General features: G+C 42.0%; 2 protein-coding genes across 2 annotated transcripts; one reads left to right on the top strand and one right to left on the bottom strand.

Annotated features, from left to right (window-relative positions):
- Positions 1-4,865: 4,865 nt before the first annotated feature.
- Positions 4,866-7,105, top strand: fzd8a (frizzled class receptor 8a). The gene has a single exon (XM_008438277.2). It carries the CDS (start codon positions 5,330-5,332, stop codon positions 7,064-7,066), a length of 1,737 nt encoding a protein of 578 aa, XP_008436499.1. The 5' UTR covers positions 4,866-5,329; the 3' UTR covers positions 7,067-7,105.
- A 4,851-nt stretch (positions 7,106-11,956) lies between these two features.
- Positions 11,957-18,427, bottom strand: gjd4 (gap junction protein delta 4). The gene is made up of 2 exons (XM_008438276.2): positions 16,829-18,427; positions 11,957-16,693 (listed from the first exon to the last, which is right to left on the bottom strand). The coding sequence occupies exons 1-2, from the start codon at positions 16,890-16,892 to the stop codon at positions 15,513-15,515; spliced, it is 1,245 nt and encodes a 414-aa protein (XP_008436498.1). The 5' UTR covers positions 16,893-18,427; the 3' UTR covers positions 11,957-15,512.
- Between the last annotated feature and the right edge of the window lie 77 nt (positions 18,428-18,504).

The raw sequence follows: 18,504 nt of genomic DNA, 5'->3' as shown, positions 1-18,504 counted from the left end.
ATCTTGTACGACTTCATTCTCGTATTATTTTGACTTTCTTTTCGCACAACTTCGTACTCGTAATATTTCGAATATATTCTCATAGTAACACATTACTTTTGTAATATTTGGTTGGGGCTGGCTACATTCTCATAATACTAGACTTTCCGTTAGGAATTTTATTTCTAGTGTCATAGCATGCCCCTAATGCTCTGTCGTATAAAAACTCAGATTGTATTCTTTCTGTTACTTTTCATTCCCTTCTACTTCTTTTGTTACCTTCTTCCCTCTGAGTTCATACCTCTCACTCCACACTCACAGAGATGGATGTTGGCTGTGAGGAAGGATTTACTGGGGCCCCCTGTCCTCCCAGCAGTAGGCTGATTGGGAGGGCTGGCTTTGTTTGTTAAGGTAATGGGGCCTAGGTGAGCTAATTCACAGGCTACATGATGTACGCTCTGTCACCTCGGGAGTAACCCCCGTGTAAAAGGGAGATGACGGCGGGGGCCTGGGACTCAAGGCGGGGGAGGGGACGGCTGTCTGTCCAAAATCCCCTCAGCCTTGTTCGGTCTCCTCCAGCTCCACCTGAAAGTGATTACCAGGCCAGCCATGAGCAAACAAGCCCCATATGGACGGGTTGTGGTTGGAGCCGAGGCTGGAGCCCTGGGAGAACCTCCTCCGCCGCTTTTTGGAGAGGAGAGGCCTGTGCAAACACAGCTAATGAAGTCTTAACAAGCAGCCCCGGGTTAGCGTGAGCCCACTAAATGCCATCGAGGCTCTTGGAATTGTGTCCAGCAGATTGGCCAAATCTCCTCCAAGCTTTCTTTTACAAGATAAAGTTGCATTAGCATATCTCTGTCTTCGAGATCTTTGAGGTGAGTCCAGGATCCTGGCAAGCAGTCGCACTTGTGCGCTTCCTTTCTTCAGCGCCGCCACTTGATTCTGTATAAGGGCTTTAAACTGAACACATTAACTTGGGATCTTGACATGATTGCGGATTTTATTCATTGGTCACAGGCGGATTCTTTAAGACCTCAACCTTGGGGAGGGATGTTCTCACAGCGGTGCAGGAGATGAGTGCAGGCCCTCTGAGTAAATGATTGAACAGACCCAACAGTCTCTCTCCCACACTCTGACCGGCACCTTACCCTCCCAACTCCCTTCACTTTGAGTCCAGAGTTTCACACACATCTGGAAAAATATCCATCCTGTGCACAAACACTTACTCGCATACCTCCATGGCCCTGGCATCTCCAGTTCTTGTTTCTTAATCAAAAGCAAACACCGATTAGCAGAGCTCCTTCCTTGTTATCTCATGCTGGCAAGCCACTTAATCAATTTGAGTTCTCCTGGGAAAACACAAAAGAGCTGCCTCACATGATAAAGATAACTAAACTTTAACTAGCAAACTATCAACTCCACGCCGTAATGCAAGACTACACCATCTTCTTTTTAACGACCTTTTAGCGTAATTAAGTTTATTAGGGCATTGAATTATAGTTCTCAAACTGTGCCATAAGTACTACCCGAGGTACTCGGGCTGGCTTTTGTGTGACATTATGGTGTCAGCAATGTTAATACTGGGTAAACATTAAACTGCAAGCTAACCAATGAGTTAATAAACTTAAGCAGCCAAAAGATTAATTATTCCAGAACACTGATATTTGTTTCAATCAAAGGCTATTCTTAAAATAAGTGCAGTGGAGAATTTTTTTTTTAAATTAACAGCAGAAACTGAAGCAGATGTCAGAGAACCAGGAACAAAGCCAATCTCACATTTACAAAATAGCGTCCTGATGATCCTCAAAACTTTGGGAAAATATATTTTTTGGGCTGACAAGTTAAAAGTGGAACTACCAGTAGTCAGACATATAGCATTGAGATGCCTTGTTGCTTCATAACTTGACAAACTTGATGGATAAAACTACACAGTTTGATCTAGCAGAGCTTAGCTAGAGTATGTGCTCAGATACAAGGCTAGCTACTACTAGCATACAAGCTAATAATGTATTTTGTACTTTGTGACACTTTAGCAACACATCAGTCACAGAAATTGTTACCACTACAACCACTAATTTCAAACCAGCTGAATTTTACAATGGCTTATTGCAACTACTATCACTTTTTTAACGTGTCAGCCATATTGGAACTTGTTGCTGGTTTATGGGGAACCCTCTAATTTTATCATGTGGAATCCTGACTTCAGAGGGATTTTTATCAGTTCTTTTTGTTTGTTTTTTTACTTTGCAAATACCAACTTTTAAATACAAATTAAAGCATTCCTGTGAAACCACACCCTTCAACCATATAAACAAATTATATGGATAACAATTTCTTTTACATTGTTGTTGTGTTTTTAGTCTTTATGACACGGTACATCAAATTAGAAAAAGTGCTGCTGTTGTCACAGTGATAAGAGGAAGTGATGGCATTCACCAAGGTGGAACTTGCAATGAAACGTTTGAGAACCTCTGGTTAAAGCATGCTTTAAAATATGTGTTGTGTTGACCTTTATTTTCTTATTTTACAGACGGTATTTTGTAAATATTATTTTAAAATAATAAAAACTATACAACGATCGAATAATATTTACCCATCTGTTGAGCTTCCTGGTGAGGGGAAAACTATATTCTAATATCAGATTAAATTATCCCATGAAGTAAATGTAAATAATGTTTCAATCACATTCTAGGCTAAACCTTTGGATAACAACTAGAAATAATTGTTTCTAATCTTAAGTCAATTGTTTTTTTCAAGACTTTAGCACTTGTTGAACTTAATTATCTAGATAATGTGATGCTGCTTTCTCATCCTCATATCTGATGTATACTTCCATGTCCATAGCTGATGAGGGATAGTATTATTTGTATGTGTCTTTGTCAGAAATGTGCTAAGATACGACTACAAGGATGAGCCAACTAAAAATAATCTGACTTGTGTACGCCTCTGGAGAAGATATGTGAAATAAAGTCTTAACATAAACTCTAATTTTATCACAGCAATATATGCAAAATGAGGAAAAAGTTCAGCCGTTACTTTCAGCAGAATGTTGAGTTATTTTTGTTTTGGTGAGGGGTCACAAGTTCTCATATTTTACTCACACTTTAAGGCTTAAGCTGAAGTCAGAACCAAAATAAATACAAAACGGATAGCGATAGCTTTCAGATAATAATAATAATATACGGCTGAATTAGTTTATATATGAGAAATGACGTATTTTATGATTAATTTATAAAAAAAATAAATAAACAGAATATGTCTTTGCTGAAATACAGGTTTGTTTACAGATGGAAATGCATAGGTGGAAAATATGGAAAATAGAAGAATAGATTGAAAAATGGAAAGTTAGCTTCACAGATGTTTGTTTTTAACTTCCTTACCGCTCATTGTGTGGCGGTAAGATAACTCTGGGTTCTTATCCAGTTTTGGGTCCAGTGGCTAAAAGTATCACTGTGCTGTAAGTAAAAGCATTGTACCATTGTTGAAACGACTCAAAAAAAAAAAAAAAAAAGGCGCACATGCAGAGAATAAAGAAGGTAACCAGCTGTGTCTAGATTTATGACGCAGTTATTTCAGACATCGTAGAAGAGAGTTCAAGAGTCCGAATTGAGCTGCGGAGCTTCTGGAGGAAGTCCTTTGATTTATTTGTTTTCAAGCAAAAGTTGGTTGGATGAAGAGATGGAACCGAGTAGGGAGGGGAGGGCGAGGCATTCACTACAGTGGGATTACTGTCACTTCACAGCCGAGATCCTTGTCAGGCTCTGCCAGCGTGCTCGCGCTGTTATCAGGGCTCTGCCGCTGTGTCCGCGCGCACTGCCGCTTGGTCTTTGCCTCGCGCAATTACGCCTCCCGCGGAGCTCCATGCAAGCGTTAAACGAAACATTAGCACCTCATTTAAAATCTTAAAAACAGCGTTTCACGGGGACAGACAGCTCCCTGGGCAGGCTTATCATGCGCAAATTAGCCAATTTAACAAACCGGCGGTCTCTCTCTCTCTCTCTCTCTCTCTCTCTCTCTCTCTCTCTCTCTCTCTCTCTTTTCTAGCACTCACACATAGAAACGGTCCTCAGTTCGGAAGCCTGAGGACCGTTGACTGAAATAACAGATATATATATCAATTGAGTTTTAATTACGCAACAGCTACGTCGTGGGTTTACAACTATGAAATAGCCACGAAATTGTTAACTGTAAACAAGACTTATTAATGAACTTATTATAGAATGGCCTTGCTCTCAGCACTCTTCCATAATTAATTAAAGGGGGAGTATTATGTAAAACGTTTCGAGTTTTACGTCATGTTATAATGTTACTCCATCATCAATAACATAAGTCAAGTGCTGCCTAGATTTTTTCATGCATGCTGGAGAAATCCTTTAATCCCCCCCCCACTCAGTTCCTTCGGACTAGTGGCCATAGCAATTAGCAAACACCTGACGGAATTTAATATCTGGGCTTATCATATGAACAACTTCTGAGTGCAAACTCAAATTTCTTTGTCATTTTTGATAAATACAGCATTTTTATAACATCTGAACAGTTACTTAATTATGCAATAAAATTACACAATACCACCCCTTTAATAAGAAAGTATTTAATAATTCTAGCTATAGCCTATATATATCTATATATTTTTTTGTCACTATACAGGAAATTAAAATAAATACCTGTGGATGATGTGTATGTTTAGAAAACGCTTATTTAACCGCAGAGAATATATCCTTCTTAGCAGATGGGAGTAGAGCAGAAATTGTGTATCATTACGGCTTGTGTATGTACACAGTGAGTGACTGGAGGGGGAAGCTCCGCCTCTGCCGCTCTGTGATTCGCCGAGCCGCGCCGGGGGCGTGTCCAGCCAGGCTCCGGTATAAATGAGCGACGCTCCGTCGTGGAGCTCATGATTTGTGTGGAAGCTCCGCGCGACGTTGTGATGGGGGGAGCAGACTGAATGCAGTCATCGTGTTTATGGACGGGAAGAAAAGGAGGCCGCCACGTTTCTGTTTTACGTCTCCCGGACAGCCGCGCGCCCTGGTTGCTGTGTTTTTTTTCTCTCCCCTCTCTCTTTTTTCTTTTTTTTTTCTTTTCGTCTTTTTTTTGGAGGACTGACTGGATACTGACAGCAGCTGCTGTGGAGCTGAAATCTCATCTCAGCCATCTTTGACTACCCCCCCACCCCTCTCTCCCTCCTCCTCCTCCTGCTGCTCCTCCTCGGCTCAAAGTAAACACGGCTTGCACGTCGCGTGCAACTCCATGCAGGATCCCGAGGCAGGCGAGATGGGCTCGGCGCGCGACATCTGACCCGATTTGCTCGCATCCGAGCCGCACAGGGGAGGGGACGCGACTCGCCGGAGTCATGGACCTGCTCGGGATCTACCTGCTCCTCTGCCTCGCTCTCCTTCCCCGATCCAGCGGCACCGCGGCCAAGGAGATCACCTGCCAGGAAATAGTCGTGCCCCTGTGCAAGGGGATCGGCTACAACTACACCTACATGCCCAATCAGTTCAACCACGACACGCAGGACGAGGCCGGTCTGGAGGTGCACCAGTTCTGGCCTCTGGTGGAGATCCAGTGCTCGCCGGACCTGAAGTTCTTCCTCTGCAGCATGTACACCCCGATCTGCCTGGAGGACTACAAAAAGCCCCTTCCGCCGTGCCGGAGCGTGTGCGAGAGAGCCCGGGCCGGCTGCGCGCCGCTCATGAGGCAGTACGGCTTCCCCTGGCCGGACAGGATGAAGTGCGATCTGCTGCCGGTGCAGGGGAACCCGGACACCTTGTGCATGGACTACAACCGGACGGACTCCACCACGGTCTCCCCCGTGCTGTCGAAGCCCACCAACCACCCGGGGAAAGGGTCTAGCCCGGCTAAAAGTAAGCCCGGCAGACTCGGGAAGTACAAGCCGCCCAACGCTCCGTGCGAGCCGGGCTGCAAGTGTCTGGAGCCCATGGTGCCGGTGAACACCGACCGCCACCCGCTGTACAACCGAGTCAAAACCGGCCAGATCACCAACTGCGCCATGCCGTGCCACAACCCGTACTTTACGCACGACGAGCGGGCGTTCACCGCCTTCTGGATCGGACTCTGGTCAGTGTTGTGCTTCGTGTCGACTTTCGCCACCGTGGCCACGTTCCTCATCGACATGGAGCGCTTCAAGTACCCGGAGAGGCCGATCATCTTCCTGTCCGCCTGCTACATGTTCGTGTCGGTGGGCTACATCGTCCGGCTGATCGCGGGGCACGAGAAGGTGGCGTGCAACCGGGAGTTCGAGCTGGAGCACATCCACTACCAGACCACCGGCCCCGCGCTCTGCACCGTCGTCTTCCTGCTCATCTACTTCTTCGGCATGGCCAGCTCCATCTGGTGGGTCATCCTGTCCCTCACCTGGTTCCTCGCGGCCGGGATGAAGTGGGGCAACGAGGCAATCGCCAGCTACTCCCAGTACTTCCACCTGGCCGCCTGGCTCATCCCCAGCATGAAGTCCATCGCGGTGCTGGCTCTCAGCTCCGTGGACGGAGACTCCGTGGCCGGGATCTGCTACGTCGGGAACCAGAACTTGGACAACCTGCGCGGCTTCGTCCTGGCGCCTTTGGTGATTTATTTATTCATCGGGACCATGTTCCTCCTAGCCGGATTCGTGTCGCTGTTCCGGATCCGCAGCGTCATCAAGCAAGGCGGCACCAAGACCGACAAGCTGGAGAAGCTGATGATCCGGATCGGGATCTTCACGGTGCTCTACACGGTGCCGGCGACCGTGATCGTTGCCTGCTACTTTTACGAGCAGCACAACCGGCAGAGCTGGGAGATTACGCACAACTGCTCCAACTGCCTGCTGGAGCGGGACCGCCGCAGTCCGGACTACGCGGTGTTCATGCTCAAGTACTTCATGTGCCTTCTGGTGGGCATCACGTCCGGCGTGTGGATCTGGTCCGGGAAGACCGTGGACTCCTGGAGGACTTTCTGCACCCGCTGCTGCTGGGGCAGCAAGGGCACTGGGGGCTCCATGTACAGCGACGTTAGCACGGGACTGACGTGGAGGTCGGGCACGGCCAGCTCCGTGTCCTGCCCCAAGCAGATGCCGCTGTCCCAGGTCTGAATGTGGAAAGGGGGGGATGTTGGGGTAGCACGTCGAGGGGCTNGGTAAAAGCGGCTTATAGAGGACTGCTAATTGTTTGGGAGAAAACCCATCACATGGTGTTCTGAAACAATTTGCATTGTAATGAACTGCTGCTGAGCTGTACCTGGCATTCACACCAAGCTAATTCCCTTCTGTTTATATGTATTAGACAGGGCCGGTCCAAGGTTATGTGAGGCCCAAGGCAGAATTTCATTTTGAGGGTGAGAATGGGGGGGGCTCCATCACATTTATCACAACTATTATGCACTTGAGTGAGTTGGAGCGACTTGGGGTAAAGTTTAAAGTTTCAATCCCAAACTTTAAAGAAAAGTTGACATATGGGCGAAAAGTCACAGAAAGGACAAAGTTGCAGAAATTAATTAAAATATGAAACTCGTTAAATTATTAAAGTGTTTGCAAGCTGGTTCCGTGTATTGTCAAGTGCTCTTTGGGGGAGGGGAGGCCGTCCTAGTTTGCATATACCTTGGGTCGGCTCTGGTAGAGGTACAGACTGAGAAAACAGGGCATTACTTATTAAGTGTAAGCAATTTTTTTTACAATGATTTTATCTACTTTCTGGCAGATAAAAATGCAGAATTCAATCACAGAGAAAGAGAGAGGATAAAGGAGGGGAGGGGGGTAAATTAAAGCCTTAATCGTGCCCAAGTATTTTTTTTTTTTTTTTTTTTTTACGGGTCCTTCATTTTGTAATTTCAAATGTATTTATATAAAGCTAATGTAAAATACAACTGTGTATATTTGTGTATAAAGGAAACCTTTATAAGATATTGTAAATGTGTACAAAGTGTAGAGATGCCTCTTGTTTTTTTTTCTGACAAAGCAAATATGACTTTTATTTTGACAATAAAACATTGGATAAATGTCAAGCTTGCGCTGTCTTTCCCACCTTACTTAAGTGAATTCCTGAAGTTTTTGAAGTTTTGAGCATTAAGCATAAAGTTTTGTTTACCTCAAAATGAATGTAAAGAAGCAAACTACAACATTCATCTATTTGTTTTAAATGCTTTAACTGGGGGTGTCTTCATGGATCCGTTGACTTGCATGCAAAAGTTTTAAGGGTGACAGTTAAAGGGTCAAACTCCGATTCTTGGTTTGCGTCCCTAAAGGTACTACAGCTTCTTCGTAAAATGTCTTAAATCCCAAAGTTATCGGTGCCCCCCGCCCCACCTCCCCCACTAACCAAGGACTTTTAGGACCTTTGCATCCTGCGCTGCTTTGCAGGAGTATTTGATGGTCACCTCTTGTCGAGGGTGGCAGCTTCCTGGGAGCTAAAGAAAAGGGAAGCCCTTTCTAACCATCAGAGACTGGTAATTAGAGGCAAGGGTTGAGTTGGAGCATCTCCATAATTGTTAAAAGTCCTCTTCACATGCTTGCTGAAGCCTGCTTTCTTAATTTAGTAAAGGAGGGAGGGAGTTGTGTGAATGGTGGTGGGTGGCAGGGAGTGAGGGGGTGTGGGGGGGGGGGGGTATAAATGCAGGGAACGGACCCTTTTCATCTGCAGAAACTTTGATCTTTCTTTTCTTTAACAGCCTGGAATAAAGGTGGTGAGCATTAGAAGTGTCTGTCTGATGCAGCCCAAGGTTCCCCCTAAATGTCCCCATTTGGACGCTTTGATGGACGTCTTACAATTGAGAGCGTTTTTTTTTTTTTTTTGAAACCCCTTCTTTTTCCAGAGAGGGGAGGTATTTGTGGGAGCTGAAACCTGCCAGAGCCCCTGCTTCTTGTGTTGTTTTCCTTACAGCGTCTCAATTGAAACATCTTCTCTCTCTCGGCTCAAGCTGTGTCAGTGAGTGCAGGGGCCTTGACATGAATGATGCTGAAATAGCAAAGAAAGCCCCACAGGTGGTCTCTTCACATGATCTCACATCTTTAAGGACCCTTAATCAAGGCTCTTTTTTATTTTTGATCTCACATCTTTAAGGACCCTTAATCAAGGCTCTTTTTTATTTTTGCTACAAATGTATCTGGTTTGGTCCCAATTAACCCAATGTGCTGGCATGGGATGATACATTGTAACCCTGCGGAGCATTGCCTTTGATTTGCCGCTCAGTGGTCACAGGAGAGGATTCTTTTTTTTTTTTGTAGTTTGGGACTTCGCTTTGACTCGGTTCCTTTATACTCGCACGGTAAATTCAACTTCCATTAGGTCCAGCACAGATGTGCATCTGTTTGCAGCATAAATCAGCCGTGTAAACCTTACAGAAAGGACATCAGGCAAGAAATACTTCTCTAGCGCACAAAAGGGCTAGCAAAAAGAGTTTTGCACAAAAAACTAACAGGTTGGAGTAGTTTTACTCTTTCTTTAAAAACTTGTGGCTCCGACTCAAAAAAATTGGATCCTGTGGGCTTGGTTTTTTTTTTTTTTCAATTTGCCTTTTAACTCCAAGTGTAACAGCTCTGGCATAAATGTGTGTCTCCATCTAGTGGTGAAACCAGCACAGCACCGTCTTCTCTCCAGAAAGTCCAACTCTAACTTGACACTTAACTGTCGGAGTTAAAAGTGAAGATAATCAAAATTAATCGGAATGACTAAGTCATGCAACTGTAAATATCTAATAAACATTTCATTAAAGAAGTTAAGGTGCTCCAAATGCTTTCCAAATTAACTTATTGGAACTCTTGGTTAAAAAAAAAATGAATGAATAAATAAAATTTTAAAAATCTCAAGACAAAAAAAAAAAGAAATTGATTCAGAAAAACAACATCAAACTGGAAAATCTGGAAAATCCAATCTTTAATTTGAGCAAAGTCTACATTCTTGCACAGAATGTATACGTTATAGCTCCATACCAAATACCATCATTTTGTGCGTTTTTCCCAAATAAACAAAGTGCAAAAACATATAATCTGAGGTGAAATCAAAACAAAATCTTATTTGAGGTAGAGTTCAAAAACTGCAATACAAAAATAAATAAAAACTTAAAAGTATCAAACTTTATCCGTATGTGTGGATCGATCCGCCCACCTTGTGATGCTGCCACCACCATATTGTGTATTTTGACTTCCTTCAAGCTGAGTTCCTTCTTCCCTCTGAGGCTGAGATGAAATTAGACACAGGTGGATTTCGTCTTAAAAATTTCAGATCACAAATAAGTTTGAAAAGTATTTATTGCTGTCCATCAATTACACCGTTATACAACACTCTGTTGGGGTACATATCAGTAAAATATATAAACGTTTATGGTTGTCATGTGAATAGTTTCCATGGCATGGATATTTTTTGCAAATTTGTGTTAAAATGAGTAAGTGGAAGTGAAATATTCGTTGTACTTTTGTATACAAAGAACATGGAACCCATTTAGTTCAGTGTCGGGCTTTTTAAACTCTTACTCCATAAATTGTATTGTTCCCTTTTTAGCATTTTATTTACCAACACCAGATATTGGTAAATAAAATGGCCGTCGTTTTTTTTAAGAGTTCTGTCAGGACGAAACGTTATAGTTTCAGTGCGACGTGTCGCGTGAGTCAGCCGAGTTAATCTGGAAACCGGTTTTAATCGGTTTCTAGGTTAAAACCGATCCAAACAGAACATACAGAATCAGTCGTTTCTTTGATCTTTTGATTTGAAGACAGATTGCCACTGATGTTGTGCAGAAAGAACATAAAGTGATTAATTCTGCGTATAGGTTATATATATATAATGATCCCATTTTATATATATATATATATATATATATTTTGGGAGTGAACGCTGATTAAATAAGTGGCCCGCTCTCTGTGGTTTAGTTACACTGCACCCCCGCTGCCTCCTCCACCGCATCCACCCCAAACCCAGCAGGAGTGGAACACAGTGTCCCTTCAGTTTCCCCTCTGACTGACTGACGCGGACATAAAAGCGGGGGGTGGGTTGACTGCTTTCATCCGAAGCGCCGGCTGTTTTCCCAGATTCGGCCCGGTACGGGCGTGCTGAGCGAACCTCCAACCCAACAAAACAGCCCCGCTCGAGCGCCGTGATGGATATGATGTCACAGGGGTGGTAACAGATGAATATTGAGCAGAACAATCTAACGTGATGAATGATCAGTGATGTAGTTTTTTTTTTTAAAAAACACATTTAACCGTTTTTGTTTCAGTCTTTAGAGCCAAATGACCAGGCTGTTCCCCTCCCAGCCTCTTATAAAAGGACTTTGATGTGTCAAATTGGTGGACTGTCCCTTTAATGTTGCAAATAGTACTGAAAGTTACATATTAGAGAGAAGCCGTTTCTATTGCCATCACTGTCTAGTGTTATTATAGCAACGAAGGTCATCAGACTGACATAGTGGCCTTTGCAGTCCACAAGATTACATTATCAGTGTATGAATGTGTGTGTGTGTTTTGTGTGTGAAGTCAGACAACTATGGCCGTAAAGTGTAAAACACTGACGGGTCGGTGTGACCAGAAAAGCTCCATGTGAATTCTGTGTATTTATTAGTGCATTCATAAATATAGGGGCTGCTAAATGTAAAATTTAAATGCAAAAGATTCATCAGAAAGTTTTTTGATATTTAGATTTACATTTAGATCTACCAGATATATTTAGGATTTAGATTGAATTTTTAGATTTAGATTTGAGCATTTAGATAGAGATTTAACATTTAAATAGAAAGTTCACATTTAGACTTAAGTATTTCAATAGCAATTTTATATTTACAATTGACATTTAGGTATAGCATTTAGAGATTTAACATTTAGTCACAGAAATAGATTTAGCATTTAGAGATAGATTTAACAGATTTGATGTCTAAAATTTAGATGTAATATTTAGATTTGCTCATATTTTGTCAAATGTAAACATGATAACATATAAGTTTTTATTTAAACATTTCCATTTTAAATGTTATCAAAGTGGGCTAAACGAGAGAAAAGTAAACTAAACATTTTTTTAAAAATCTGATACAAAAAAAATTGCATTCAGATTTTTCTGTTGGCGCCCCATACTAAAAGTGTTTTGTTTTTACTGGGTTACATTGTATGTAACTAAATGTGGATGTACGTCCAGATCCTGACACATGAGGGAGCCATCAACCTGTTACAGGACAAACATGGCCATGAATGTCATATTAATTAGTTTATTATTAATGATTTACTTAAATTGTCCCTTCTCTAGGCAGTGATTAAATGTCAATACGCCAATTTATGAAACTTAAGTCAAAAATTGAGCACACAAGTTGAATTCTTTAGGAATTTTCTGTAATCAAAACTGTTCAAATTCACAAACCCCAACTGCACTTAGTTAAATGTCCTACCTGCTCTCACAGCAGCAGATCCAAGAAAACACATGTGGATGAAAAAGAATAGCAGGAAAAACCTAAAAATAATAACTGCACTCACTCCCAAATAATATCATTGGTTTTAATATTAAAACATTAAAACCAATGTTGTAATATTTAAAAAATAAAATAAAGTTGCAGTTGAAACAGAAAGCAACTTTCAATATCATTAGCATAACAGAGGGACAGACAGAGCTAGCTACTCGTACGAATGGGCTTTGTGCATCACTAATTAAGGTCCCACCGGCAACAACAGTTGGAAATTTAGTCACTGTATGAAGAGATATTCATCCTGTATTTAGGAAAATTATTCTCGCTTTCCGTGTCAAAAACAAAACAAACATAAAACCAAAAAGCAAAATAAAAAAAAACCCAAAGTAGAAGCTGAAGTAACATTACTTCAGCTTTAAAAGAAGAGGAAAACTTTCATAAAACACAGTAGAACACAACAGAAGTTTTTATTGGATAAAAATATGAAAAAAAAGATCCCTTTTAATCACCACTTTTCAAACACTAGGAAAAGTTTAAGCCCTTTTACTGACTGTTTTAGTTAGGCAGATATTGATGGAGAAAAAAAAGTTGCTTTTAAAACATTTATTAACCCGAGTTACAGCATATAATTAAACGAATGAAAAACACATCATGTCCTAATGTTGTCATCCTCGCAGCACCAGTCTGCTGACTTTTTGTCGGGAAAATAAAATATGAGACTGCTGTTATCATTCTGTGTCACCCGGGGGCAGCAGAATTTCAAAACACCGGTGTTGGAGAAGCAGCGAATACAAAACTTGAAAGAAAAAATAACACCTACAAGACGTATGATTCGTGGAGGGAAAAAAAAATCGCATCTGTCTCAAGTGTTTGAATGGTTCAGAACCATACAAACGTAATGAAAGTTGTGGTTGTTTCACACAAAATTATAAGAGAACAATCAAAAAATTATTCAAAATCTGGGATTTATTCTGTTAGAGATTAAACTGTATGCGTCAAAGAAGGATTTATACCTCTTGATCAAAAAAAAAAAAATCTTACAATCCCACCACTCATTTTAATGTATTTTATTGTGATTTTATAGAATAATAAACCAACAGAAAGTAGTAGGTTGCAAAGCTTCTTCAAATCAGTGGTCGGCAAGTATTTGTATTTTTTATAACACTAAAAAGTAAAACGTAGTTCAACCAGTTGCCTTCAGAAGTCACGTAATTAGAAAACCGTCCATCTACATGTAATGTCATCTCAGAGGTTTGTTGGAGAACACCAGTGAACAGAAGCACAGCAGTCAATGATAGAATTCTGCTGAAGCTTAAAGCAGGGTTCGGTCCCAAGTACCTAAAATATCCGAAGGTTCCAGTAATGTTCAGTTCATTATCTGAAGAAAAATGGAAGTAGCAGTGCATTAGTACGGTATAACACAACTAGTGCACCGCTCTTCCTGATCTGAAGTGTTGTTGAAGAGAAAAACTAATCTGCAATCTGCAATGCTCATTAGACACTACAAAGCTGTTAGAGACTCTACATTGAGCTTAGACCTATTAATACGTCTCTCGAGATTTTTTTTTAAGTCTAAAACAATTTCAAAACTTTGCATCCTTGTTTTTCTTCCACTTCCTAATTAAGCAGTACTTTGTCTTAATGTGTAGCATAAAATCCAAATGGATAATACTGAAGCTTGTGACTGTAATGTGTCAAAATTTAGAAAGTTTAAGATGTTTCGTGAATATTTTTGCAACCTATTGTACATTAAGAGTAGCATATACACTGGCACAGTATCACAAAAATCTATGTGTATAAAACCTCAAATTGTTTGATTTTTTTTTGGTACAAGAATTTTAGCACTTAAGAATTTCATCAGAGAATTTAATTTAGATTAAAAGCCAGCCCAACTGAACAATGAAAGCATACACCAAAGACACTTTGGTGAAAGAATAAAAAAAAAACTGTTCATCATTCATGCTTTTGTCTTTGGTAAAAAAAAAAAATAAAAAAAAGGAAAAGCCATTTCACAGTCAGTGTTCAGCTCTTTACGAATCCAACATATGAGTCAGGAAGCTTTTGTTGTCCTCTTCAAAAAGACCACAAGACGAAGAAAAAGATCAAGAGCTATCTCTTTACACAAAGATAAGCCCCTCAGCTCTACAGCAACTCAGTCATATCAATGATTTATTTCAATCACTTTGTGTAAATCGTTTAAAGTGGTTTCACTGGCTGTGTAAACACAGCGACACATCATCCTGTCCATAACGGGGGAGTGTCACATTAATTTTGGCTTCGATCAAGGTGAAACTAAAGCAACAGCCGAAGCAGAGTGCAGAGATTCTGAGGGGGCAACAGCTAACACTCCTCTATTTCCAGTGTGGAAGTGTGCTGAGGTTTGTGCTCCTCTTGATCCCCTGGAGGCCCTGAAATAGAGTGACAAGCTGTCGCCGTAAATACTGGGCCCCTACGGGGGAGCATAATTACTTAGTGATCCTATGTCAGCCTTTAGGGGCCTTCGTAGTGTCCTTCACTTTGCAGGAGGAATCTCTTTCCATCTATGGGCCGGGTGACGGCATTGCCTCTCGTTTTAGTTAAGCCATCTGACCTGGTCCACTGGACTTTGACCTCACTGATCCATGCTCAAAAGCAGGGCTATCTATGTTGGGAATCATAGATTTGAGAAGGGGCGGTGAACAGAGTCCAGGTCAAGACTTGGCTTTGTTGTGGACAGTGTTGGGGGGGGAAATCTGTATGGAAACAAACAGGTGGGCTGCGTTCTTTTAAGGTTTTGAGTTTGCTCAAGGTCGTCTTATTAGCCAGCGTCCAGTCAGCTAGAAAGGGAAAAATTAATTTTTTTCCCAATCAGTAAACACACCATGCATAACAACTACCAGGTTATACAAATACTGAAATTCTTTTATAGGTGCTATAGAGTGAAAAAGACTTAAAATTATTTAATAATTTTGTACTTCTGCAGTGGTTCACGACTGACTTGTTTGAAGTGCAGAAAGCAGCAGCCCATTCTGATTGGTGCATCTCTAATTATGATGTGTTGTGTCTCATGTTTATGTCTCCATTTCAGATTCTCAAACTAAACAGCAGCCTGGGTTTAAAGGAAAAAAAGAGGTAGACACATCACTGTAGTAAGGGGAACTACAGCAATGTGTGCCTTAAGCTCATACCCACTCTGATCTTTTCTCCTGACCACCTTCACCGCTTTGAGGCTCAACTCCGTTTCCAAGTTCAAACAGCGAATACTGACCCACTCTTCGGGTACAGACTGAAGTTGTCATGGAAACATCCTTGACTGGTGCTACCAATTCCCCAGAGGGTTGTTTGAGGTCCAGCCTGGGTGGAGGTGGGGGTTTAAGTCTGCTGTGTTTGCTGACTCTAATGGGTCTTGGCGTCCCGAAGGTCTGGGGGCAGAGGGCGACCTCGCTGCCATTCCTTTCCAGAACCTCCTCTTGGGAGATCAAGATGTCATTGTGACCACTGTTGCAGAACGGAGGCTCCAGGGTGGACGCCTTCGGACTTGAATGAAATTTCTCACCACTCCCGTGCCTCTTACTGAAACTTTCCGTTTTCTCTAGTTGGGCCTCTGTATCTTGTTGAGTAGTGGATGTGCTAGGATCTCTGCAAGTGGATGCTACACCAGCAGAGCGGAAGCAGCACTCCTCTTCAAATATTTTCTCAACCATCATCTTCCTCTTGGTGTTGTGCTTCAGCGATCGCTTGACGGCCCAAATGAAATCCAGAAAATTGAAGAAAAGGGACAGAGCGGCCACTGCGAGCATGAAGTTGAGCATCACGGTCTTCTCAGTGGGCCTGGAGATGTAGCAGTCTACCTGGGTGGTGCACGGAGCGTGCTGGCACAGGAATCTCCTGGGGATGTAGAACCCGAACATGTAATAGTGAGCGGCCCCAAAGCCGGCTTCCAACAGCGTCCGGAACAGCAGATGGAGGATGTAGGCCCCCGTGAAGTACCGCAGGCCCCCTCTCTGCTCAACCGCCACCGGCACCTTGTTCACACACATCTTGTTGAACTGCTCCTTGTGGACCTTGAACAGTTGAAAAGCTTGGGCTTGTCCGGTTGAGTTTAGAGCCACGGAGAGAGCGCTGGACACCTTGTGGATGACGTAGATGACGAAGATGACATGAGGCAGACACAAGGTGACGAGCTGCACCAGCCAGAAACGGAAGAGGGAGACGGGCGAGAAAAGATCATAGCAGACGTTTGCACAACCGGGTTGGATGGTGTTACAGACGAATCTCTCCTGTTCGTCCTGGTACAGAGGGTATCCGGCAAAGAGGAGGATCAGGACCCGGAGGAAGATCATTACAATGAGCCACACCTTTCCTGTGAAATAAATAAATCAAACAGTAATATGAGAAGAAACACAACCTTTGAAAATGGTTGCTTTGATATTACTTTATTTTAGCCTAAAATATGCAGATTGTTTAAGCGATATAAAGACAAGAGAAATTGACTTACCCATCAAAGTGATGCTGTGACTGATTGAGATAAAGAGGACCTCAGAGACACTTGATTCTACCATGGTTACTGGGCGTAAAGCTCTAAAAACTCTCTCAAAATAAAGTTGGAAAAAGTCCTGCAGGTGACACTTCACTCGACATCTTTCAACTCATCCATCTTCCACCTCTACCATTCCTGCCAAAGGTCAGCTGGAGCGTGTGCTCAGTCCTTAAGGTTGAAATCTTTCCTGACCGACTCCAACAAACCAACAGTTTGACAAACCAAATGAAGTGCTCCGTCTCACTTCTTCATCTGCCCTTTGCAGCCAAACCGCCTGTCGCCAGAAAACAGAAAACAGGAGCACGCTCTATTGTCGGTCTATTCTTAACACATTTGCAGAAGCACGTTGCCGTCCTGGCATCGCAGAGATATTTTTGTGCTGTTGGCTCATTCTTACAACAAGCCTCTTGGCTTGCTCGCTCCAAATTGGACTGGTCCTGAGTTTTTGCGGACAATGACAAGCATGCTCACCTTCATAATCCTGGAGGAACTTGCTGTAACATAGATCAGTCACAGAACATTCAGGTATGCAGTCTTTGGAATCTCGCTCATGAAATAAAACCAGGTTTTAAATTATTGTTTCCCCTCAAGTGACGCTAGTTTATCGGGGAAGAAGGATTACAGCTGCTTCTTGCAGGTTGCACAGGAAATAAAAGTGTAATTAATCATTAATCAGATGAGAGACAGAAGCTTATTTTAGGACCACTGTTTAGTTTACTAAAGATAGAATCAGAAACGATAGAGATCTCACAATTTAAAACTCAATGGTTGGAGAATTAGAGTTTTCCTAAAACTGACAAACTTATGTAAATATTATGTTATGAAATACTTTATTGAATAAGTATGAATGCCAAATCAGACAAAGTGGGAGAGAATTCAAGCATTTCTCATTGGTTGAACACCCCCCCACATTTCCCTTATGCCCTTTTGCAGTTCATATTTTCCTATTAACTTTAACTTACACAAGAGGAAATCTGTATTTTTGTATGCAAACAACATTTAAACTCAGGCATTCACAAATATCTCTATATATTACAATACACTGATGAAATCAGCTAACCATAGTGGAAATATTTAATTAAGGAAAGCGCAGACTTCCATTTTTAGTCTCTCATAAGGCAGAGACGTCGCACCAGAAGTTAACTTCAATGTTATTGTGTGTGTATGTTGCTACAGCTATGAGGCACATCTCACAGGCTTTAATTATTAAAGCTCTGTGGATTATTCCACTCGCAGTCGTGAGTCTGGATCAGCGCAGTTTATTTAAATTCAATTCGACTAACATTTTCACTCAGTTTGCATAGTGGCAGTCTGGGACTTTTTAAACTACAACTGACATGAAGCAATGTGAGATTAATGATGTCTTGGTCAGATTTCATCATTTTGAAATGCATTCCACTGATCTGTTCCTTCAGATCAAAGCTCCACTCCAGCAGGAGGAAACGCTCAAAAGTTATTTACATAAAGTTGGGTTGTGCATAAAAGCGAAGTCGATGATAAATAGCCAAGGAGAAAGAAAAAAAACACATTCAAGACCTCATAGTGGAAGCTTGACAGAACATGATTGTTTTGCAAGTACCTCTTTGTCTTTAGGTGGTGTTAAATTGAAATTAAGCAACAACAAAAAAAAGTAC

The sequence above is a fragment of the Poecilia reticulata genome, linkage group LG20, assembly GCF_000633615.1.
Source record: "Poecilia reticulata strain Guanapo linkage group LG20, Guppy_female_1.0+MT, whole genome shotgun sequence".
NCBI classification, from domain to species: Eukaryota; Metazoa; Chordata; class Actinopteri; order Cyprinodontiformes; family Poeciliidae; genus Poecilia; species Poecilia reticulata.
Note: the sequence above shows the minus strand (reverse complement) of the source record. Positions and strands in the feature narration are given on the sequence as shown.